This window comes from Diplotaxodon limnothrissa, linkage group LG1 (genome assembly GCF_057381915.1).
Source record: "Diplotaxodon limnothrissa isolate DT_005_m linkage group LG1, D_limnothrissa_male_GT1.1, whole genome shotgun sequence".
Taxonomy (NCBI): domain Eukaryota; kingdom Metazoa; phylum Chordata; class Actinopteri; order Cichliformes; family Cichlidae; genus Diplotaxodon; species Diplotaxodon limnothrissa.
The window spans coordinates 8,276,863-8,301,346 of NC_140596.1; the positions used below are offsets into that span (position 1 = coordinate 8,276,863).

The 24,484-nt window shown below is 39.3% G+C and overlaps 1 protein-coding gene across 1 annotated transcript in view; it reads left to right on the plus strand.

The window, feature by feature from the left end:
* LOC146639364 (collagen and calcium-binding EGF domain-containing protein 1-like) overlaps window positions 1-22,079 on the plus strand; it is a 37,746-nt gene extending 15,667 nt beyond the window's left edge. Inside the window, exons 3-11 of the mRNA XM_085352068.1 lie at window positions 15,517-15,569; window positions 17,153-17,287; window positions 17,729-17,866; window positions 18,726-18,859; window positions 19,110-19,224; window positions 19,460-19,599; window positions 20,103-20,138; window positions 20,488-20,523; window positions 21,187-22,079. Coding sequence (XP_085208194.1) covers window positions 15,517-15,569; window positions 17,153-17,287; window positions 17,729-17,866; window positions 18,726-18,859; window positions 19,110-19,224; window positions 19,460-19,599; window positions 20,103-20,138; window positions 20,488-20,523; window positions 21,187-21,375 — 976 coding nt within the window. The 3' untranslated portion in view covers window positions 21,376-22,079. The remainder of the gene's footprint in view (window positions 1-15,516; window positions 15,570-17,152; window positions 17,288-17,728; window positions 17,867-18,725; window positions 18,860-19,109; window positions 19,225-19,459; window positions 19,600-20,102; window positions 20,139-20,487; window positions 20,524-21,186) is intronic.
* Window positions 22,080-24,484: the final 2,405 nt, after the last annotated feature.

Here is a 24,484-nt window from a genome sequence, read left to right on the forward strand (position 1 = left end):
CATACAAAAAAAAAACAAGTGTTACTTTTGATAGCGTCTCTCTCTTTGTCACACATAAAGCACTAGTCTGAGTTTGCCAGTCCACTGCTGGATTTTCATTCACCTAAATTTCTGCCAGTATGCTAAGCCAAAATATGATACAGTGAGTAATGTGATGGAAACACATCGGTTTGGTAAATGACAATATTTCTTGTGGTCTCCCAAGATGCCTTCGTGATGTGGGAAAGAGGCATTAACATCTGGTATCAGTGGGCCAGTGAGTAAATCAAAGACTTTTTGAGGTCTGAAACATTACAGCTGCTACAAACACTGAAACTCCAACTGTAAAATTGTTGCCAATTAGAGGGATAGACGTGTTTAGCTGTTATAGAATATCAATGGTGATCAATCATTTACTATTTAAGGTGTATGTGCTTTCCTGTCTGGCTCTGCTTACGAGTCAGAAACCTCTTGATTCAAATTTAACCAAGAAGCAAAAAAACCCCAAGATTTTTTTATATTTACATTTTGCTTTTGGCAGCATTTTAAACATTTACTCTGAAATGCCTCCATAGAAATATAGCTATAAACATGCATAAACATGTAATTTGTCAAGTCCTCTTCATCTCCTTCCCCATGTGTTCTCCATTCAAGCTCTTTTTTCATGTCAGGTAAAATGCCAAATACTTTCATGTCCCTGTAGACTTGGACAAAGCAGATCATACATGTGTCTGTCACAGAAAAGCAGCTCAGAGGGTCAGAGATGCCACATTCCTGCAGAGACACTGAGCCACGACAGGGTCACAAAGGCCAGAGACCACAGGCAGAGCTCTGAGACACTCTCATCAAGTGATGAGGCTTTCTCAGTCTCAGCCCTTAGTCAGGTACAGTGCTGTTCTGATTCAAACTCCAACAAGCAGAGTCCAAATGACTGGAAATTGCTTTGCTCTGTTCATTTTGTTTTAAGATAATTTAAGAGTTAACAGCTGATGTTTTAAGAATGGTGATTATGGCTGCCAACATTGTAAAAGAGTTATGCATAAAACTGATGCAGAGATCATTTGAACTGCAACAAGGTGGGTTACTATTTTTTACATTTTTCATCTTTTGGTGCTTATGGAGGTAAAACTTTCCCAGAGCCTGGAAAAGTCATTTATTGAGATTTTAAGCCAAGCTGAAAGTTGTTTTTCAACTGCTGTCACATCACTTTATTAAATTTTGCTTTTTTTTCCCCTTCAGACATTTACATAGATTTCAAATATGTGGTGATTTTATCTTGTGTTTTTGGCAAAAATGACTTGCTGTTCAGTGTCTGTCATCATTTCCAGATGAAAAAGAAGGTAATTTTTTTCTGGCCTTGAAGTCTGATGCATTTAATATTTAACATTTATTGCTTTTTTGCTGGGAAAGGAGGCAAAAATATTTGTAGATATATACTATTTGTTGCTGCCAGTTTGTTTGAACAAGTGCCGTGTTTGCTGAATGTGGAGCTCAGATATATACACATATCACCACATTTGAGAAAAAGTGTCATGTGTTAGTCACATGATTGTTATTTCCATCTGAATGAATTTACATTTGGAAGTTTGGCCCCACTCTTGGATACCCGTCATTGTGCACACATGGAAATCAGGCTGTAGTGAGAGCAAACCCCAAGCACAGAACAGAGTAGGTATCCGTGACAACAAGTATGATACTTAATAAATGTGTCACAATATGAAAAGAGTTGTGGTGGGCCACAAAGCAGCATGTAGGTACACAGCAGCTGTGGACAGGGCAGCTCAGCTTATTTCATAACTAACTGTTATAGATATAAAATTTAATTATTTTGGATGAACATAATTATAAAATGATATGCTAGATAGAAAGGCATCAGCTGATGAAGGCTACCACTGATACCACTGATATCAGCTGACCTGCTAAGATTATGGCTTAGCTTGACTTTGGGATTTGAACAGAGGAAAAGTGATTATCAGTACTTTGCTTTGTTTTTATTATATTTTACAGGTTGGGTAAGAGTACTTTTTGTATTCTAGGGTCTTCATTACAATTTCTCATGGCTCTGACAATAGGCTGATGGGTGGTGCGGTGGTGGTGGAATAATTAGCAGCGTTGTCTCACAGCATGACCTTTCTGTAGGTAAATTTCAGTTTTAAGTTCTGCTACAATAAAAGGCTGGAAGACAAAGCAAATGAGTTCAGGCACAAGTGGCTGCTCTGAAATGACATGAGAATAAGAGGTAGGGAAATCTGAATGACTGAAGCAAACTTTTTTACATGAAATTTTTCCCCCAGCAAAATGAAGCGAAAATCCCATGTTGCCTCATAAGTGTCCCAGTCCTTTAACAAATGGGCACTTACTAACCAATTTTGTTTTGAATTAAAACCACAGTCCTTAGTTTAACAATCTGCCATAAAATTTGAAAATGAATCATGAAATTCAGGCAAGCAGTTTTCCAGGAAATCATGCATGACAAAACACCATTTACAAAATATCACAATGACATTGTCAGGTTAAGCTGACCAACTCGTCTGTGGTCTGAGGTTTTCTGTATGATGGCACAAAGTGCAAACAAGACGTAAGGGGTCTGGTTTAGGAATTGTTTCACAAATTCCAGCAAGGATGTTTTCCTTTGCATAGAATTAAGAGTTTGCTGCTGTTACTCTGTTGTTAAGACACGCAAAATTGTATAGTGAAAAATTAAGGGAAGAGTTTAAGAGGTTTTTTTTTTTTTAAAGTGAGTCAGGGCAGGAGGAAGGCAGGAGAAATCGTGGCAAATGGGGAGAGGTGAGGCATAACACAGGGGAGGAGAAGTGCAGGTCAGACTGCACTCTGGTGGAAGTGGCTCAGGCCTCCTGGGCTCCCAGTCAAAGCGTCCTCTGTTAGACCAGAGATCTGATGGGTCCCCTGAGGCCTGGGTCCTGGAAGTGGGCTGGCAGAGCAAATAAACAGAGAGGATGTGCTCGTGCTGAACACCTTCACATATGTATACTTACACGAGTTGAAAAGAACACACACATACAATTATACACTAAGAGATGCACTTGTGATGTGGACAACACCATCACACCTTTAGTAAGCAGCATCCATCAAAATGACAAGATGTACACACGTATATTCACACATTAACAGTCTCTTGTCCTAGTATGTCAAGGGGCTGTTGACCTTCACTGAGCTCCACTTCCTGTGTTCCTCCAACAAGAGTCCCAAGAGGGAGAACTCTAAACCAACAAAAACCTTCGTCCCTGTCTTTAAACCTCTTATCAATGTCCACCTCCTTTATTTTTATTTCTTGATATTTCCTGCCACATCTTAGCATCTGCCTCAGTTCATCACATATCTTGGCACCTTGAGGCAAGATATGGGAAATAAAATGAGACTCATTTCCAAAGACAATGCTAAGACCTATTACCCATTCTTCCCTGTATAAACTCTGCAAAACAATAGCACTCAGTTAAATGAAAGGCAGTTGTAATGCACAGTGACTGGAGCAATATTCATGGTAAGTGTCATACACGCACTGACCTACTGTCGGGACCACTGTTCTCTCTATGTGCTACAAGTAATATCCTCTGCAGAACTTTCCCACCTGTAAATGCAAAAATAAATCAAGGTACTGTCGGATTTAAAAACATAACAATGAACATTCCCCTCTTGGAAGGAGACCCCTTGCTAAAGTACATAATCTTCAGTGTAAAATGATCTACCCCAAGGCCTGCCTCTGGAAACTGTCCTCGAGTTTCTTCCAATGCCGCCATGCTGGTTTTGGCAACAGCTCCCACAGCAGGCTGGGATCCTACATGGCCCTGCCTGTACCCCATGCTGGGCAGGAAGCTGACGGGTCAGCCACCCGCAGCAAAATTGACTGTTTGGAGAAGATGGACAGAACCAAAGTTTGTATGCTATAATATGGAGAAGTTATGACCTCCTGGAGGTTGCATTTAAACATTTAAACAAAGCTAAACTATCAACAGACACCGTTGAGTCATTTTTTTTTTTAATAGATTTTGCATTGCTCTCTTTCAACCTCCCAAAATTAACAAGAATTTGGGGAATCTTGTCTGCAGGATGTGTGAGTATCAATCACAGATCATTAATCAAGGTCTTTTATTGGATAAGCACAAACCATGTAGTGCCCAATCGAATTCCAATGATTTGTGTATGGTAATTAATTGTCCTCTAGATACACAAGCTGTCAAAAACAGCAGCCAGCTGTCACAGTTAATTACATCCGCACTGACAGTATATCAACAAAAGCCAAAAGAGGTTGCCCAAATCCTGTCCAGACCTCTCTATCACCCATGTATTTTCTTAATACTACTAATTACAAGATAAAGTATTTATATTTTATTGTAGACTTGGAGAGCCAGAAATGTCAGTAGCGTAGGCCAGCTAACACGAAGCAGTACATGTAGGCCTGTTAGTGAGTTGTGGGTGAACCGGGGTCGTAACAAGGCCATGGGTTCCTGTAAGCTAACTTCATAGGGCAGAACAGATAATGAAAACATAAACATCCAAATCATGCTGCACCTTTAATATAAACTTTTCTATCCAACACAATAACAGTGGAAAACTGATCAGTTTATTCCTAGCTTTCATTAAAAATCTTTTCAACACTGCAGTGTTGTGGCTGCTGTTACGGCCTCCGGCCTCAGGTGGCCCCACCTTCCTCTAGGTAAATCAATGTGTTCCAGGACTCGTGTGTGTGATTGGTTACTGGGAGACCCATGCCAACCCTCTCTTATGCAGAATGAAGTGTGCCAGACCACACGGACGATTGGCTGCCCCGGGATCCCGTGATGCTCCAAGAGGCAATCAGTGGCTGATCGTACCCACCTGTGGCTACAAAAGGCTGGAGGTCCTTCACTCAGTGGCTGCTGCTTAGGACTGAACATGCAGTTTGCCCTTTGTGCCTCCCTCGTCGATCTTTGTTGAACTTGTTCATATTGCTGAACTTTGTCGAACCTTGGTGCATGCTTTAAACTTAGCCTGATTAGAGTTTTGAGCTGCTAGCTGGCTGTGAGTAGGATTTTGTGAAGCTGGCTTGCCTTAGTTAAAACCCTAGCTTTTATTTTGTGTGCGGCCAGCCTGCCTTAGTTACCCTTTAACTTTTACTCGTGACTGTTCTTTCTTTATGTAATAATTGTCTGCCCAGTGGTCTGTTGCACAGCCCTGTCGGTTTTCTGTTTAAAGTTTGTAATTAAAACCTTTTGCTTTACTCAGTTTTGTGTTGGGGGGCTCGTGTATGTTACTCCCTCCCTGACGCCTAGCAGAGGGGGTCGTAACAGCTGCTTATTTGTTTTAGTAGATTCATTGTTTATGACTGTTAAGAAAACACTTGAAGAAAAGCTATTTGCTATTTCTTAAGAAAATTATGAAACTGTACTTTCATTTGTATTTGTGTGCTTTATGGGATACAAGTAATAATACTTATTGGCAATTACCAGTACTGTAGGTCCATATTTTGATCTACTAAGGTTACAAAGCAAACAAAACACAAATGGGGAAAAAAACAACAGATTTTCAAAAGCACAAGGGAAGTGTTTCTGGGGAGATAACCCGACGGACCAGTTGCAGGAACCAAAATATGCTAAGAATTGTGCTGGAAGACACTTAAAAGAAGAGGAGGATCTATTGGTTTTGTGAGGAAAGAAAAGATGAGAGGTAAGTGTGTTAGATAAGATAAGATAAGATAGAACTTTATTAATCCCTCTGGTGGGCTCCTCTGGGAAATTCGGTTTCCAAAAACACAGCACCGACAGAAGTTACAGTTACAGAATGAGATAGATAGATATATAGATATATATCTATATATATCTATATATATATATATATATATATATATATATTAGGGGTGCAACGATACACAAAATTCACGGTTCAGTTCGGTTCGATACTTTGGTGTCACGGTTCGATATTTTTTCGATACAAAAAAAATGTTCATGCCTTTTTAATTTGTCATTTATTAAAATTATAAATATATATTTTAACTCAAAAGTACAGTTTTTAAATTTAACCCTAACCCTTGTGCGTGTTTTTTATTTTGACAGCGAATGCGCACCTGCGGACCACTTATGTGCAGCCCTGGTTATATAGCTCGTCATATTGCAGCCACAGAAATTCTTTTGTCCATGAAACCATAAAGCTGCACTTTCTTTTTGCCTTATAGTCTGATTTGTCATAACTTCTCCGTTTTGTGGTAAGCTTTTCTTTGGCTGTCACTTCTTCACCCTGACCTGTCTTATTTGGCTCAGCAGAACTGAAATGCTTTCACACACGGACTCACATAAGCTCAGCGATTCTCTGCGCGATCAACCTCTCACATGTTTAAGCTGCAGGAGATTTCACTTGTCATGTTTGCATAGTAAGCTAACGATTAATAAGACGATGTCAGAGGAATTGGTGCACAAATTATCATCACTCACAGATCAGTGCTGTTGCTCTCTATACACAGTTCGCGCGATTGCAAAGTGAAAGCAAAAAAACAACCGCAAATTCAAACGCGATTTCAATATGTCACATATTGACAGTGGCTCACCGATGCCAATGACATAATTACCCAGCTACATTTCCGAAAGAATGCAAAAGCATTGACATATATTTTTCCTACAATAGCCCGACGGGCAGGGCAGAGATAGATTTTGGTAGCCCGACTGAAAAAAATCGCTAGCTCCAGGACGTCGGGCTAGCGATATTGCGAGCCCTGTATCTGATTGAGGAATCACTCATCTTTGGAAAAGAGAGTTTATTACAGAGAAATGTCTCTTTCCAAAATAAAAGCTATACTATCCGCTTCTTCTGGGCTATATTCTCAGCAGCATAAGGAGAATCATGTGCTAACAGCTGTCTAAATGACTCGGCTAAAGTTAGTAGCATGCTTGTTGTTTTGGTCTTTGCACTAGGATGATGTCTGCGTAAATGTGCAGTCATATTCGTTGTGTTCCCACTAGTGCTTTCAGGTTAATCTCGTTGAAATGACCTTAACGCCACAACACGGCAAATCTCCGTTAACGAGCTACCGCCGATCGCCCCGTGTGTGGGGCTAGACGGCCAACACGTTAACGAGCTAACTGCGCTAACACACTAGTTCCCACCAATGTAATTGAGCATTGCATGGCACATCCAACATACTGTTTTACTTTAGTCCATGACTCGCTTACCTTCAGGGTCATACGTCACATGAAAACCAAAATAATTCCAAACGCCAGATCTGAATGAGGGTGGGGGAGGTGCCCTGCGCTCTTCCTTCTGACTATGCTGTCTGTGTTGAGTGCTCAGTGGATCTGCGCTCGACAGTGCAGCCTAGGCGGAGTAGTCGAACGCAGATTCACTGAGCGCTCAACACAGACAGCATCGTCGGAAGGAAAGTTGATCAAATAAATTACAAATGTTGTATTGTTCGATACACATGCGTACCGAACCGAAAGCACTGTATCGAACGGTTCAATATCGATACGAATATCGTTGCACCCCTAATATATATATATATATATATATATATATATATATATATATATATATATATATATATATATATATATATATATACACACACACACACACACACACACACACATATATAAATACAGAGACAAATATAAATAAAATATACGAAGGGGGATAAATAGAATAAATAGGAATAAAAATAAAAATACAAGTGAATTGCACATTTCAAGTATTGTGGTCTATTTGCACCATTGACTATTTACAAAAGTATTGCACAAAGGTATTGCACAGTGAGGTGAAGAGGCACTACAGCTTAGTTAGCCTAACTATTAGCCTAGAAATACGTCATCAGTATTATATGAATCATGATAAAACACTACCATGTTTTGGGTTCCTGCAACTGGTCCGTCAGGTTATTGTCTCCCCAGAAACACTTCCCTTGTGTTTTTTCCTATTTCCGTTGTCGTTTTTCCCATTTCCATTGTGCTTTGTGTGCTTTTGCAGCATTTTTCTTATTGCTGGTGTTTTCTTAAGTTGCAGTCCGTTTGGACTCTCAGGGCCACCGTAGTACGATGTTCTTATAATGCTGCTGTCTTTTTCAAAGTGTTATAAAATTCTGGAAGCTGAAAGGGGCCAAAACTGAACTCTTGTGTGCTGCAGGCAAGTGGCTCTAACTGGCACAGCTCCTATCACAGTAAAGAGATAAACTATCACATATAAACAGTACTCTGCAAATATAGATCCACAATATTTCCACACTTTAGCAATGCCTGTAACAATGCCCACATGAACATGTTTGGCAGTTTTATTTTTTACCATCTTATTTTAGCACACGAGCATGCTGTTGGTGATCAGGTAGTAGGAAGCCCAGGAGTTTTCAGGTATCATTTTTCTAGCACTGTCACCTCACAGCAAGAGGTTTCTGGCTTCTAACCTACTGGTCAGCTGGAGCTTTTCCATGTTTTCTCCCACTGTCCAAAGAGATATTTGTTAGTTTAATTTTTGATTCTAAATTGGCTGCATGTGAAAATATGTCTCTATTTGTTGGTCAGCTTCACGTGGCCATAACTTTGATTAATGTTTGAGAAAGTTGTTGGATGATCATGACGGTTAATGTGCTGTTGATGTCTTAGTTGTTTACAAGTCATGTGACCTCTGTCATTGCATTTAGCTGCTTTTTGTAGGGCTAAAGGAACATTGAGAATATTACTAAAGTTGACAGGATTCATTTTTTGAGGTCCAAATAGTCCATACATGTGGACACTGTTGCTTCCTACTCTGGACAAAAGGATTTGTTAAAATGGGACACTTTGTGTTAAGTTACATTCTTTGGGAAGTTGTTGTGTCCCCTTAATGGTTTCTTCATAGTATCTCTGGGGGAAAAGAAGCATCATTTGAAGTTCAGCAAACAGCTGGTCCTTATTGACACCGCAGTTTAAAGGTTGTTGTAAAAGGTTGTGACCATTCCTGGCCTCAGCAAGTCTTATGGAGGATGGAACAATATTCATCTGCATGAAATGAAGATGGAAAAGGTAGACACCTCATCAGGTTTCTTGGCTGGAGAGCAACAGGAGGCCAGCATCATGTTAGTCTGAGCAGATGAGAGAGCGAGACAGATTATGTCAACAAGTACCGGTAGTAATGCTGATAGGACGGGCTGAATATAAATTGACGTGTTTCAAATCACGGATTGAATATAAGGAGAGTGAAGCAAAGTGCACTGAGAGGACATGGAAAAAAAGCGGAGAGGGTGCTTGCTAACATCATCGTTTGGTTCGCTTATAAATCCTGACTGACATTAAAAGGCTGCAAGATTACTGGATGGCATCCAAGCCCTCACACAGACTCTCCTGCACATAAGACCATATATACACATGTATTCTATATTCTCACAGACATGAGCATGCATGCTTAACAATGTCTGACTTTTGGCAGGCAGATCCCGACATTTTTTCTTTTAATTAAATGACACTAATTGCTAATATTTGGTGCCAATATAAAACATTTCTTGCCAACAAAATTACACTACAACTTCTAAAACTATTATATATAATGAAGAGAATGAGAAACACACTCAGATTCCCAGCGCACAAACCTTTAAAACCTTTACATTCACACACACAAAGCTCAGACTGATTCCAGTTTAATGGGGTGTGTTTTAGAGGCTGTGTCATGCTGACCGACATACTTTCACATTCCAAAACAAAAACACACGGGTCACTTCTTCCTCCACCCTCAACTTCTTGTCCAGACGCCTCAGCCTCCACTGTCCCACCCACCAGAGACACCCAAGGGAGAGCTGCTCAGACTGACATGCTGCTTATGTATGTACAGTTTACAGATGTGCAGTGAGTTCAGTTAGTATTCACTATTGCTGACCAGATTCTGTTACCATTCAGATTTGTTTTTTCTCTACACATTTGTATCATAACTCCTCAAATACAACACACACATCAAAGGTGATGGATATGCTTCGGTGAAGACTGACAAACAAGGGCTTGGTAGAGAAGTTCAAACACTGTTTACCTCCACAGGAGATAGAGGGTTTATGAACATCTTAGGCCATTCAACAAGTACTTGTGAAGTGTTCTGCCAACATTTTAAAAGCTCAACTGTACTTTACATATTATCAGCACTATTATCATGAAAATATGTTTTGTTCTGGAATTAAATTAGCATAGTCAAATATACTTACAAGCAGGTAAACAATGTGCAAAAAAAGAAATTTAAAGACATACCATTAGATAAAATATAAAGGACACAGTACTTGAGCTACCCCTAGTTTTTTTTTATTCTTTTACAGAGAAATATTCAATTCAATTTTATTTTATTTAACAGAACCAAGTCACAACAACATTTGCCTCAAGGTGCTTTATATTGTAAGGTAGACCCTATATACAGAGAAAAACCTAACAATCATATAACCCCCAATGAGCAAGCACTTTGGCGACAGCGGGAAGAAAAAACTCCCTTTTAACAGGAAGAAACCTGCGGCAGAACCAGCCTCAGGGAGAAGGAAGACAGGACAAAAGACATGCTGTGGAAGAGAGCCAGAGATTAATAACAAGCACGATTCAATGCAGAGAGGTCTATTAACACATTGTGAGTGAGAAAGGTGAGTGAAGAAGAAATACTCAATGCATTATAGGAATCCCCCAGCAACATACACCTTTTGCAGCATAACTAAGGGAGGATTCAGGGTCACCTGATCCAGCCCTAACTATATGCTTTAGCAAGGAAAGTTTTAAGCCTGATCTTAAAAGTAGAGATCTGTCTTCAAACTGGAAGCTGGTTCCACAGAAGCGGGGCCTGAAAACTGAAGGCTCTCCCTCCCATTCTACATTTAAATACTGTAGGAACAACAAGTAAGCCTGCAGTGCAAGACTGAAGCGTTCTAATGGGGTGATATGGTACTATCTTATCATTAAGATAAGATGGGGCCTGATTATTTAAGACATTGTATGTGAGGAGCGGGGTTTTGAATTAAATCTGGATTTAATAGCCAAAGAAGGGAAGCCAGTATAGGAGAAATATGCTCTCTCTTTCTAGTCCCTGTCAGTACTCTTGCTGCAGCATATGTGCAATCATACATGGAAACAGAGTATATAAGTCACCAACAGAGTTTTTACAATTCTAACAACCCTGAAAGTCAATATGGCCACCTTTATTCTTCAACAGCGTGAATTCTTTTGAGCAAGCTTTATTGTAATTTTTTAAGTGGTCTTCAGGAATGGTTCTCCAAGCTTCTTGAAGGACATTTCAAAGCTCTTCTTTGGATGTTGGCTGACTTTTGTTCTGTTCTTTGTCAAGATGATCCCACACTGCTTCAATAATGTTGAGGTCCAGGCTCCAAGCAGCCCAGTCGATGACTGGTAGTATTCCACTGTGTGTTTTTCTATCCAGCTAAGCTTTTACTGGATTGGCAGTGTGTTTAGGATCATTGCCGTGCTGAAAAATGAACCTGTTGCCTATCAGATGCTTTCCAGATGGTATTGCATGGCGAATGAAAATCTGATGATACTTTTCTGCATTTCTAATTCCAAACATATTGACAATGCAGCTCCAAACCAGGGGAGAGCCGCCACCATGTTTTACAGATGGCTGTAGACAATTACTGTTGTACTTCTCTACCAACCTCTTCTGCACATTTTGACAAGGATTTGACCCCAAAATGTCACATTTGGCTTCATCGGTCCATAAGACAAGTTGCTACTCATTTTACCTCCAGTTATTCTATATTTTTTGAATACCCCTGCCTTCCCCTGGTCTGCACCCTTCCAGTGAGACCGTTTCTGATGAGGTTTTGTTGGGCAATAGAAGGATCAGCTGAAAGGCCAGATGCAGCTCTCAGGTCTTGTCTCAGGTCTTATCTGGATTTCCTTTTCCTATTTCTTAAGGTTAGGACTTTCAGGTACTGTTCATCTTCTTTAGTTGGTTCTTTTATAGGCTTGCCACTTCTCCTTTTGTCCTCCATTTGCACCGTTTTCTCTTTTTTTTAAGGACCCACTGAACACCATGCAGAAACAAGCCAGCGTGTTTGGCTTGTAGCATTTTAGGTATCATCTTATTGGTGAAACTATTTTATTTTATTCCTTCCAAACTTGCTTCTAGTATCAAAGTGTCTCTATATCAATTATGGAATTAATTCTTTGCTAAGTTGCATCTTATGTGTCCAGACCTTTGCATGCCCCTGTGTTTATAGCTAATTTTATGAACACTTTCTTATATTTATGACACCTTTTTTTCCCTGTTATATTAAGATGACTCATGACACAGCACACATTTGTCAGTTGTTTTGGTTTGTTGTTGAAATGAGCAGACACTGGAATTACACTTCTACAGCCTTATGCATATTTGTGTATACACATCTGCACAGAGAAAGGTGTTATGGGTGACTTATGTTAAAAGAGTTGCACACACAACTCAAAATTTCACCAGCAAAAATTGTCAAGCAATTATTATTGCCTAATTAGCTCTAAAAGCAGTAAGCAGTCGACGCTTATGGGAATGCAATTAGTTTGTCAGGTAGGAAGTGTTCCAGGATTTTACCCTGTGGGGAATATGAACAGCTTGGCTAAAATTCAAGGGAAAAACATTTGTAAACAGGGTGAAAGTGCCCATTGTGTCAAAGCCATACATGTAAAGTTCAGAGTGGCTGTTACGGTCCCTAAATTACTGGCTCAGAGGAACCCATAAACTATGAGAAGCCACAAGCTGTTGGGAGTTCAAAGCAAATTTAATGATGCAAAAACCGAACACAAATAAGGGAGATGGAAGCCCTGGCCAAAACAAACAAATGAGAGTGAAGGTCTTGAACCAGCCAAGTACTGCTTCTTTGGATTCTGCCTTCTGTCCTAAAATAAAAAATACTCAACAGTCAATGATTAACACCACAACCAAAAACATGTCTGCTGGTAACTCAGCTAATAGCTAACAAAACAAACCTGCAAAAACAGCTCAGGATTAAAGCTGACTCTGCGGTGGTGGTGAACCAGACACTCTACACCTCTGGCTTTCAATATGTGATCGTCAACATGCACAACCAATGAGAGAGAAGGAGCGCACGTGAATGAAAAATGATCAAGACAAGAAGGAAGAACGTAGCAGAGGAAAGAAAAACAGTGGCTTACATAACACGTTGCTTCATACTGTAGCAGTTCAAGAATTATTAAATTGTTTCAACAAGAGAAAGTGAAGGAGTCATAAGATTTCAGATAAGTTTTCAGGGTGAGAAAGAAAAAAGAGCATAGAGGGATGTGTGTAGTTTTATGCATGCACTGGGCCATTTCTTTTCTTTGGTTATGCACCATGTTTTCCTCTACTTTTACAAACCGATGGGTTGCTGAAACAAATAAATAGGGTCGTTAAGCCATATGTGTAAATTACAGCTGTTCTAAAGTTGATCAGAACCAGATCTACTTTAATCTTCAAGCTAAATAATCTTTTTAGCTGCTGTCATGCCAACGATATAAATCCAAGAAACCCTCCTGCTCAGACGTACATCTGCATCACATTAGCCCAACTTAGATCACTGACTGAGTGATTGATTGATGGATTGACTGACTGATGCAATGAGTGACAATCTTCATCTCAGTATTCACTTTCCTTTCTCCACCTCAGCTCAGAGCCTGGCTTTATACATCCCTCTCAACACTCCACGCTACAGGCTGCAGATTAAAGCCACTCTCATCTGGATCTCATCAGTTTAGGCTGGCCTCGCTATTTTATAGGTTATTTTTCATTCAAGAGAGGGAGGGGGATCTCATAGTGATTTAAGGTTACACTGCATGGAGGCTGGAGGAAAATAAAAGCAACTTATTGTCTTGAGGGGACCTTGACTGAAGCAGCATGCTAAATCCCCTCCGGTAACAGCTTGCAGTTTTTGGGATAGGAGTTGGGAATTCATCTGTGTTTTTTCAAGCATGCATGTGTGATATTTGTTGCATGCTGTGCTGCTAGAAATTCTGAGCCATTTCCTCTGTTTTTTTCCAGCTGTGCTGCTTGTAACATGTGGTGGATTGTTGTGGGATTGCTGAACGACTGTCATTTCCAAACACCCTAAATCAAGTGTGAGAAAATTCCTTGCCCAATAATTTTTGTGCAATGCTGACTTAGGGAAAATGCATCTACAAGACTTTAGGAGTTTACATCACAAAAGTAGACTGTAAACAAGTTTTGTTTTTTGTTTTTTTTGTTTTTTTAAATGAATTCATAGTTTAAGTACTGTGACTAAAATTCAGAATAAGAAGTAACTGCAGCTTGTTTTTACCTACTTTTTTAAAACTGTAGTGAAACTGAGAAACAGACCAGTAGCCCTCAGGCAGCTTTGATGACCTGCTGACAAATGAGCATTGTCAGCAGATTGCCAAAATGAACTTGAGTTCTTGGGTTTATTTATTATTGCAATAGTTAGTTAGTTGACTCTAAGTCTACTATTATTTGTAAAGGATGGCCTCTCTCATTTCCAATACTGTTTTGATGCAGGTTAATAATGCATATAAAATAAGCTGCTCTTTACTTTTTAGTGTTTTGGTGCTGCTAGTGCCGAATACCTTCCTCTAAATCAGCGGTCCCCAACCCCCGGGCCTCAGACCGGTACCGGTCCGTGAGTCGTTTGGTACCGGGCCGCGAGAGTTGAGGCTCAGGTGTGAAATGTATAGTTTTCAGGGTTTTTATCAGTTTTCAGCGTTATTTTGTTATCATTTTTATCGTTTACTCGGTTTTCCTGGGTCTTTTCACGTGTGTTATGAATAAATCTTCTTTTTTTCGGTACCGGTACTAGTTTTATTTTGTTGTATTTATCCGCAACACCTTAAAGGCCGGTCCATGAAAATATTGTCGGGCATAAACCGGTCCGTGGCGCAAAAAAGGTTGGAGACCGCTGTTCTAAATGATGATGTGTTAGTTGTCAGTGAGGGTGGCAGGATGTCATTGTTGTCCTCACGTTTATCTTCAGCTGCACTTATACACTTATACACTGTTTAAATACTACAACAGTTGGCTCGCGGTGTACACTTTCCAAATATTTTTTATTTTACAAAGTTCACGTGAACAGCAACAAACTTATAAAACTGCAGTGCTGAAATTATTCAATTTAATTACTGCTCTCTGAAGCAAAGATTTTTTGACTCTACTAAGCAGATTTTGCTTCTTGGCTCTTTACTAATTAAAACAGCCATTTCTACTTGATGGGCAACAAATCACATTTATATAGAAAAGTGCATCATGCAGGCCTGTTTTTCATCAGTGCAATGCGCTACACAGTTAAAATGCAGATTCATCACAGCAGTTATCCTGTTTTTGCTGTTTCATTTACCACTCTGTAATTGTCTGATTACGTGATCCAATATGTAACAAAGTCAACATCAACTGAAACATTTGGTTTGACTGTAGAAGTGCTGGTTTGCAGACTTTTTATTACATATGGAGGTTTTCTGTTTCTCTCTGAGCAAATCAACATCTGGGTACGGCTTTTTATTTATCAAACATATAACGGCGGTATCACTCTTCTCATGTATAAAAAAATAAAATAAAATGGCTTTCCCAGCTGATCTGAAATTGGCATTGAATATTCTCCTTTTCTTCTTTCAGGAGGAAGTGCTGTAAAGGATTCAGATTTGTGATGGGCCAGTGCATACCTGAAAGTAGGTAAACCATTTGCTCCATCGCATAAGTTTTGCTCATAAACTCTCACATCTGGATCCACATGTTTCAAATCTGATGCAATTTTGTTTTCCTCGAAGGCAGTTTATAAACACAACAAACTGTACAAAACATAATGTGGAACACCTTTGTCAGTTTAGCAGTCCTTTCATACAGCTTGTACACTTCAGTCACCTGAAACAAACGGCACATAAAAAATAATATGTCTTGGCAAAGACAACTGACAACTGTGATTTTCCATAACAAACATCTGATTCTTGTGAAAGTTGTCAGCTTTCATGGCCATGTTCTCACGGGCTGGTGAAAAGCATTGCTAAACAATTTCGTTTCTTTCTAAAACTGTAATCCTGTGCTTCCAGATGGTAACAGTAATTAGCATCAGACACTAGACGGTGCTGTTCTTCCATGACCCCACGAAGAACGAATGCTTCCCTAAATTATTTGTGAATAGCTGATATATAAGGAGAGACTGAAGATAGACAATAGATATGATCATATCTGTAGTATGTTTCTTACAGCAGGTTAAAATTTGAACTTGAGTCAACTTGAGCAACAATAAAATTATAATAAAGTATATAAACAAAATAAATCAGTGCTTAACTTTGCTTGACATGCCATTAAAATCTTTAAATGCTGTGGTGCTTACAGCCCCAGCCAGAGGCTATAAGTGAGGCACAGAAACCCAGAGAAGAGATCAAATAACTGCATTTTAATGTTTCAGTTTAATGGTTCCTTTGGCCTAATAGCACACAAGTTTAATGCAGGCTGCTGTAGGATTTCAGTTATATTCTATACTAACTACGACATGAACTACTCTGTTGAAAATCTGACAATACACTTATTAGATGAAATCCTAGACTTAGTGTGACTAGTCGCAGGCTTAAAGATTGGGTTAAAGGCTCAGTCATTCAGGAGGAGCTCAGAGGAGAGCTGCTACTCTATCACATTATATGGAGCCAGTTGAGGTGGTTCCTGGGTGCCTCTTAGATGAAGTGTTTTGGATATGTTCTACCAGGAGGAGACCCTGGAGCATACCCAGGACATACTGGAGACATTACGTCTCGTGCCTGGTTTCCTTGTTTCACCCTTAGAAGAGCTGAAGGAGGTGTTTGGGGAGAGGGAGGTCTGGGTGTCTCTGCTTTGACAGCCCCTCCCACGATGGGGAAATACATATAAACAGCAGAATAACAAGCAAGCAACTCTAGGTTGCAGTGGCGTATATAAACTCCAACATTCATTGTGATTAGATACTGTAAAACATGAACTTAATGAAATTGAATAAAGCCATGCAGAGTCTGCACTGATGTAAGGTTATGAAAAAAAAATCTCTTGTCCACAAATTGTTTGTGTTGAATATGGAGGAAACTTCAGATAGTTACAGATATGAGTTACATGATAATATTTCAGACTGTGCCAGTAAATGTTTTGCTTGTGTTACACCCATCCTACTGTGATATGTATAAACCCTTTTTGAGATGTTTCTTTACTTGTTCTGAAACTCTATGAATGAAACAAAGCAGTAATGAAGCTGTATAAAATGCTCACACCACACTCCTCTTCATAGGTGTGGATGTGTGTGCTGCGTCACCTTGCGAGCAGCAGTGCACTGATAACTTTGGACGAGTTGTCTGCACATGCTATCCTGGATATCGCTTTGACCGAGAAAGACACCGCAACCACAAATCTCCATACTGCCTGGGTCAGTTTTCATTATCTCTGGGAAAAAACAATTAACTATGCTTTTGCATAGGCTATTTGTCATTCACTGCACCACACGTCTTTATTCTTGAAAGTGATCTAAGTAACAAGTGTGGTTTGGAACTAAACAGGTGAAATAGCTCCCTCTTGTGGTTTTGTGCAGCAAAACATTTTCTCTCTATTACCATCAGCTTTCTGGGCTTAGACCAGGACCTGGAAAAGTAATTCTAAAAAGCTCTTAATTGCATTTAACACCTCAAAGTGACTTTCATCTTTCAAATTCTACAATAAAAGATTAACCTGAAAACACACAAATGGACAGAAATTACTATGTGTAAGTGTAGGAATTAAACATTCAAATTTTACTTGAGATTTACTGTAAACTAACTTTATCTTTACTACTTTCTTCCCCTTTCTGTCTCTATCACACAAAAATATGCAGACATTGATGAGTGTGAGGCCCCAAGCAGCAGTCTGTGTGACCAGGAGTGTGTGAACACAGTGGGCAGCTTTGAGTGTCGCTGTCGCAGTGGTTACATACTTGCATCGGATCAACGCTCTTGCATTGCCATACACAACTGTAAGTTTCTGTGCCACTCATCATCGCATCATTTTGAGCTTTATGTTTTTTTTTCATGTTTGTCTTCTATTTTTCCTGCTCTGTTTCGTTCATTTTAGTTGTAGAGCGCTTTGGTCAACCTTTGTTGTTTTCAGATGTGCTTATAAATAAATTGATCGCTGTAAACAGAACTTGTAGCAGATTCTTTTAGGCCTTTGGCTGTTTTAAATAAGATATCGCTTCCAGCTGGTGGTAGGGCAGATTATGTTATAACAAAGATAGATGTGAGATTTTATGTGAGGTTGAACAGAAGAAGGTTGTTTGAATAACTGCAACTGTGAGTAGATGCATGACAAACTTAGGATGCAAAGCCAGGAAAGTAAATGACAAGAACCCGTTTTATTAGGTGATGCAAAAAAACATCAAAAACTTTTTTTTAAAAAGAAAGAAACACAAGGTTAAAGAATGAAAATAAAACCAAACCAAAAACAGGAGCATGAGTTACAACAGGAAAAACAAACACAGAGCAAACACACTGGCAACTGATAGAGGGAAGACAGGAAGATATAAACCCAGGGTTGAAAAGATGGAGATCAGACACAGGTGAAGGCAAAATACAGAAGGAAATAACCATGAAAAATGTGGACAGTGGAAAAATGGAAGTTAAGAGACAGACATAAAAGAGAGACAAAGAAAAAAAGTAAGAACACGAAAACAAAAATCAATTACAGTAATTACAATTACAATTACAGTACTGCTTGTGGTGGTATTTAAACTCACATGAATTCAAAAAAATTGACTGAACTTCTTTCTTCTGTTATTTAACTTAACAGCATGCAGTACAGTTTGAGAATTTTATTTCCTTGTTTTTTTCTTGCAGTGAGCTCATCAGGGAAGTCAGATACCTTGATGAGTTCTGGTACCTGCTCATTCACCTGTCAAGATTTTATGAACATGAAAAATAGTTTACTGCAGCTGAAACTCAAGCTGGGAAATACACACTCACCCAACCAGGTAACATCTTTATGTAATAGCAGTTAAACCAAATGACTGAATCAAGCATTCAAGCATGAACTCTTTCAGTCAGTCAATCAGACCATTTATTGTAAATGATGATGGCTAAAAAGTGAGCAAGACTTAATAGTTGCATAAAAAACTGAGGATGTTAAAGAAATTATTCAATTATTCAAAGTCAAACTGTGTTGGACCACACATCTGACCTTTAAATTCATTTTAGTTTAAACTTTCTTCTATTCTTTTGAAGGTACCTGGCTTGGCCAACAGCAGTAATAAACCAAGTCTGGGACGAGCAGGAAAAAAACCTGATGGCCCATGCCTTTCTGGTCTTCCTGGCCCTCCAGGAGCTCCTGGCGTCCCAGGTAATATGAAACTGATGGAAATCCTAGAGACAGATCCACCTCTAGTTACAGACACTGTATTACAGTGGCAAATATTTTGGCTATTTACCTAATAGGTTTACTGGAAAATAATCAAATGAAATGTTCTGAACAGATGATGTTCGCTCATAATAACAGACCTTAAAAGTATTCTCAGCCCATGCTGTTGGGATGCCAGACTCCACTGAGGTTAATATTTTTCTTCTGTCTCTACCAGGACACCCAGGGCAACCTGGAATGAGAGGTGACCTTGGGGAGAGGGGCCCTCCTGGACCTCCTGGCCCTCGGGGAGACATGGGACCTATGGGTCCAGAGCCTGACCTAAAGCACATAAAGAGAGGCCGCAGGGGGGCAGTGGTAAGGAAAGAAACTGGCACCATAATTTAGGTGTTCTTACAGGCTTTACCTCCCACTTCAATCAGCTCATAAAGCTAATAACCCTTTTCCACTGGCGCAGCGACATGACTGGTGCTGGGACGCATCCAGTTCTGTCTTGATGTTTGTAGAGACGTATTATTAATCCATTTTCAGCGGATTAGCAACCAAATCCTACAAGTAATGTTGGCAGCATAAGTTGCTATTCACTATGAATCTGAAGACTGTACCTGCAATTTATGAGTCTTTTTTTGCAGCAGAGCCTCCAATAGTCACTGATATCAGTAGTCACTACTTGGAACTAGCAAACTTGCTATGTCTTGAAAAAAATCTGTTCTGTGTCAGACACCAGTACTGCATCACTGGAAAGAGGTAGCTCAAAGATGAATAGATGAACTGTATGATAATAGTTTAAGCAGGTAACTGTTGCTGTGATTAAAAGAAAACCTGCTGTTCTTAAACCCATCTCTCAATCGTTTATACAGGGACCACCCGGGGCGCCAGGAAGAGATGGATTAAAGGTTGTTATAGCAACTTTATTTTGCTTATGTGTCTTTGTATGCTTTTGTGTCACCATCGCCAGTCGCCATCTTGTGCCTGTCTGTGTCTGGCTCACACATTTCAAATGCACTCTTAATAGACCCTGCTCTGAAAAGCAAACTTAACAACATTTATTACGTTTTTTTGTTTTTTAACTGTTTCTTATACCTCGTCTCACCATTCTGACATTTAAACTCACCACTGATGCTCTTCCCATGCATGAAGCTACAGTACACCCTGTTATGAGTCTTATTGTCCATGGAAGCAAGCAAGCTGAATACAGTTTAAAAGGTTAAAACTCAATCAATGTGTGCTGTTTCTCATCTACAGGGTGACAGAGGAGCTCCAGGTCCCAGAGGCCCACCTGTAAGTTATTATAGATGTATGGATTATAACACACTATATCAATGATAGACATAGCCACTGTGAAATCACCTACTTGTTTACGAAGCCCTGGTGTAAAGCTTTAGTCTAAGCGTTTTAGGTGCTAGAAGTGATCATATTTGGATAAGAGGGTTAAAAAAAACAAAGTCTGGCAAGGTTGGTTAACAAGCTGCATCCATACACCTTAAGTGTGCATCAGTCAGACACTCAGTACCTGCTAATAAGTGCAATGTAGCATAAAAATAACATGCTAAAAATTAACCATGAAAACTGGAACACAGACTTTTTGGTCTGTTGTAATATTAGTCCACATTATTCATCAGATAATTTCACTGAACATGTTTTAAAAGGAACAAATGCCACAAACATGGGCAAAAGGTGGTACATACTAGCAGACAGCTACTTGCTAAATCCCTTTGTGGCTGCAACCCCATATATTTAAGTCTAGAATAAATTTAAAAGAGTGAGCTTACAGCTGTGATGTAAAGGGTAAACTAGTTATGGGGGCTAACTGACATTTGGAGTAATGATTTAGTGACCATTCAAGGAGCTGCACTGTTTCGGGGGCTTTCAGCTTTTCCTTTATTTTCAGGCTGCATGTGCACAATTAATTAACTAACCAATCAATTTCTCGCCTGTCTCTAGGGTCCACCTGGCTCCTTCGACTTTCTTTTGCTAATGATGGCTGACATCCGAAATGACATAATCGAACTGCAAGAGAAGGTGTTTGGGGAGCAGCGGGGAATCTCTCTGGACAGTCCTCCTCATAACAGCGGGGAAGCAGATTTTGTAGAGTGGGGCTCTGGAAAAGGAGATCACATGCTTAATACCTGACCTCTAACGTCCACCTCAAAGTAACAATTACTTGATCCCAGCAAACAACATATCAATCCTGACTCTTTGCTTAGAGGATAACGGATGCTGGCGGTCAAAATGTTAGCGTGTACATAATTCCTAAACTTATGGCTGGGATGAGCCTTGCTTGAACTTCAACAATGGTACAGACAGTAAAAGAGAGCAACCTAAATTTTGAAATCTGATGCTTTGACCACTGCAAGCGCTGTTTTGCTGCCTTTCAAGTGGATGTGAGAGTGAAGGGTGTGCGTGCAGGACATGGAGTGAGAAAGATGCCGCGTGAGCCTTTATGTCTGAGTCTCTGAGCTGTGCCTCTGAGCAGAACCACTTCAAACGACCGACTTTATCGTCTAAATCTCTTCCTGTTTCTGAGTCTGTTCATGAAAGCTCTGCTGTGCCACTCACAGTTTGCCTCCAGGGCACTGGTATGAGGACCCAGGCCCTGCGCTGTTACCCTCCTCAGCACCTGCCTGTGGCATCCAGCCATGAACACTGACTGTGCAGCTAACCTCTGAGGGGGTCTTCAGAAAATAAAGATATATGAGTATGGTATTGTTAAAATTAAAATTAAAGAAGATCAATTTTAATAGAAAAAACATTTAACACATAGAAATCACCTGATATGTACCACTTAGCAATAATATGAAGTGATGTAAATGATTTTAAAAAGTAAAAAATGGACACATAATAATCTTTAAACTCACTTGTTTAATGGGTTCATTATGAACATGTTCAAGAAGAATGTTGAACATCTTTTAAAATTGGAGGATGAGCCAGCAAGACAGACAAGAAGACGGCTGGTCATTTATTTTATTTTATTTTATTTTATTTCATTTTATTCTATTTTATTTTATTTTTTAAAGTAAATTATGAAAAGGGTAAACTGAGTGCTTGTCAAGGTTTGTCTTAATGTAGTTATTTTGTAGTTTTCCATTTGAATTTGTTGTCCATCAGTTTCAAAAGATGTAATAATTAGTTGGTTTTCAACAAAGCATGTAGCAAAAGTTACAGAGGAGAATGAGAGCCATGTTAAAAAACATATATATTACTGATTATTTTGAGAGTAAAGTCGAAATGTCGAGATTACAGCTGTTGTTATAAGACAAACTGCCACAGCTGCTATACTCTCTAAAATGCCTTGGTAGATGAGTTAGTGAAAAGAAACTTATCTTATCTTATCTTATCGTGTCTTGTGACACAACATTCATGCTGTTTATTGTAACCATTGATACCCTTACATCTGTCCACCGCCAGCCATTTCATTTTGCCAAATCCACTCTTCTGTGTTTGTGTGTTTTTTTTTCCATCTGACCAGAAGCAGCTTTCTTCACCTTATACTGATCACTATACTGTGTTTATGTGCTAAAGGATTGATAATTTCCTAGACAATTTCCTAGACATCAGGAAGAAGGAGCACAACAAAATAAAGCAGATGTGGAAATTAAAGCCCAAGAGGTCCCAAAAGAGTAGAGCCAGGAGCTCTAACTCTAGATACAGCACACTATGCAGAATTCTCAAATTACACAGAGCAATAATATATACACAAATATAAAACAGCTAATAATCGCCCTAAATGGTCTATTTTACTTCAGTTCAGCATAATAAAATTTTTATATGAAAAATGTTTTAACAAGGTTGCTAGGAGCAACCAGAAGCATCGCTATCAGGATTTATCCTCCCCATATGAAAATATGAACACAGTTTAAAATGTGTCCACTATAAGTACATTACAATGGAAAACTCAATAAACTAATTTGAGACTCTAGTATTTTCATCTGGATGATTTTGGTGATGAATAAATGTGTATAATAATAATAATAATAACATAATAATCACCAATTCAGTTTGATAAGACAACCTGGGGGGTTTTGTGCCATAAATGGATTAATAGCAATTGCCAAATTTATAGCCCACTCATACTCATACTCTTTCAATTTATGTCCCAAGGGGGTTGGAGCCTGTCCCAGATGACACTGGGTAAAAAACAGACTACACTCATACCAATTCCAACTCTAACATGCACTGTTGCTGCACTGAAAAAGCAAGGTTGAGTAATTGTGAAAAACAGACACAGGCACAACTCACAAAGAAAGACCCAGCCAACAGTAGTTTGAAATCCAGAAACCTTCTGAGACATAGTGCACTAACTACTCACCACTAAAAAGAGTATAGCCAGACTCAAATTCCCTGCTTGTGTGCACAAACTTGGCCAAATAAAGATGATTCTGACTTTCAAACCAAGTGTGGATTTATTCAGTGCCACCAGCAGAGGGTGCTAATTCTCAGATGGTGCTTTCTCAAAGCAAAGCGTTGCATTCTTTAATTTGCTTTGTGAATCCCACCCAGGTTTTTACTTACCTGATCAAAGGGCCCTGCCACCAAACCATCACATACTTAGAAGGTGTTTATATTTCTCCATGTTTTTGAGCATACATGAATTATCCTAGCATTCATGTACAGGCTGGTGCTCATCATTATGTTCAGCGCTGACTGTTGAACCATCACGTGGCTGCATGTTATTATGAAAGGTGTAACAATTAGAGGTCAGAGGTGAAATGTCTTGGGGTACAGAGCTGTAGGGATAATTATAGAGTGCAGGCTGACAGCGAGGGCCTGTTTGAGCTTGTGGGGTGCACAACTTAAGAGATTGTGAAATATGTTTGATTTGTGCTGTGATCTGGTTCACCACACATATTATTTATTTATATATATATATATATATATATATATATATATATATATATATATATATATATATATATAAACTTTTTTTTAAATATATATGCATTTACACACACACACACACGCACACACACATATATCAGTGTCTGTTACGTGTGTGTGTGTGTTTCACTTCGTGACAGACTTCTCACTTAACAGCTCCACCCCCTGCCGTGCAAACGGGATCAGGAAAAACAACATGAAACAATTTAAGAACCATGTCAGTAAGAGAAAGGCAGGAGACTGAAAGAGATTATCTCATTTCCTTCACCGCTTGTCATGCAATTGGAAGCCTCTTTCTCAGCCTGTAGAGGACAGTAGAGGCAAGGTCACCAGAGTACATCTTGATGCATGAAGTTCACATACC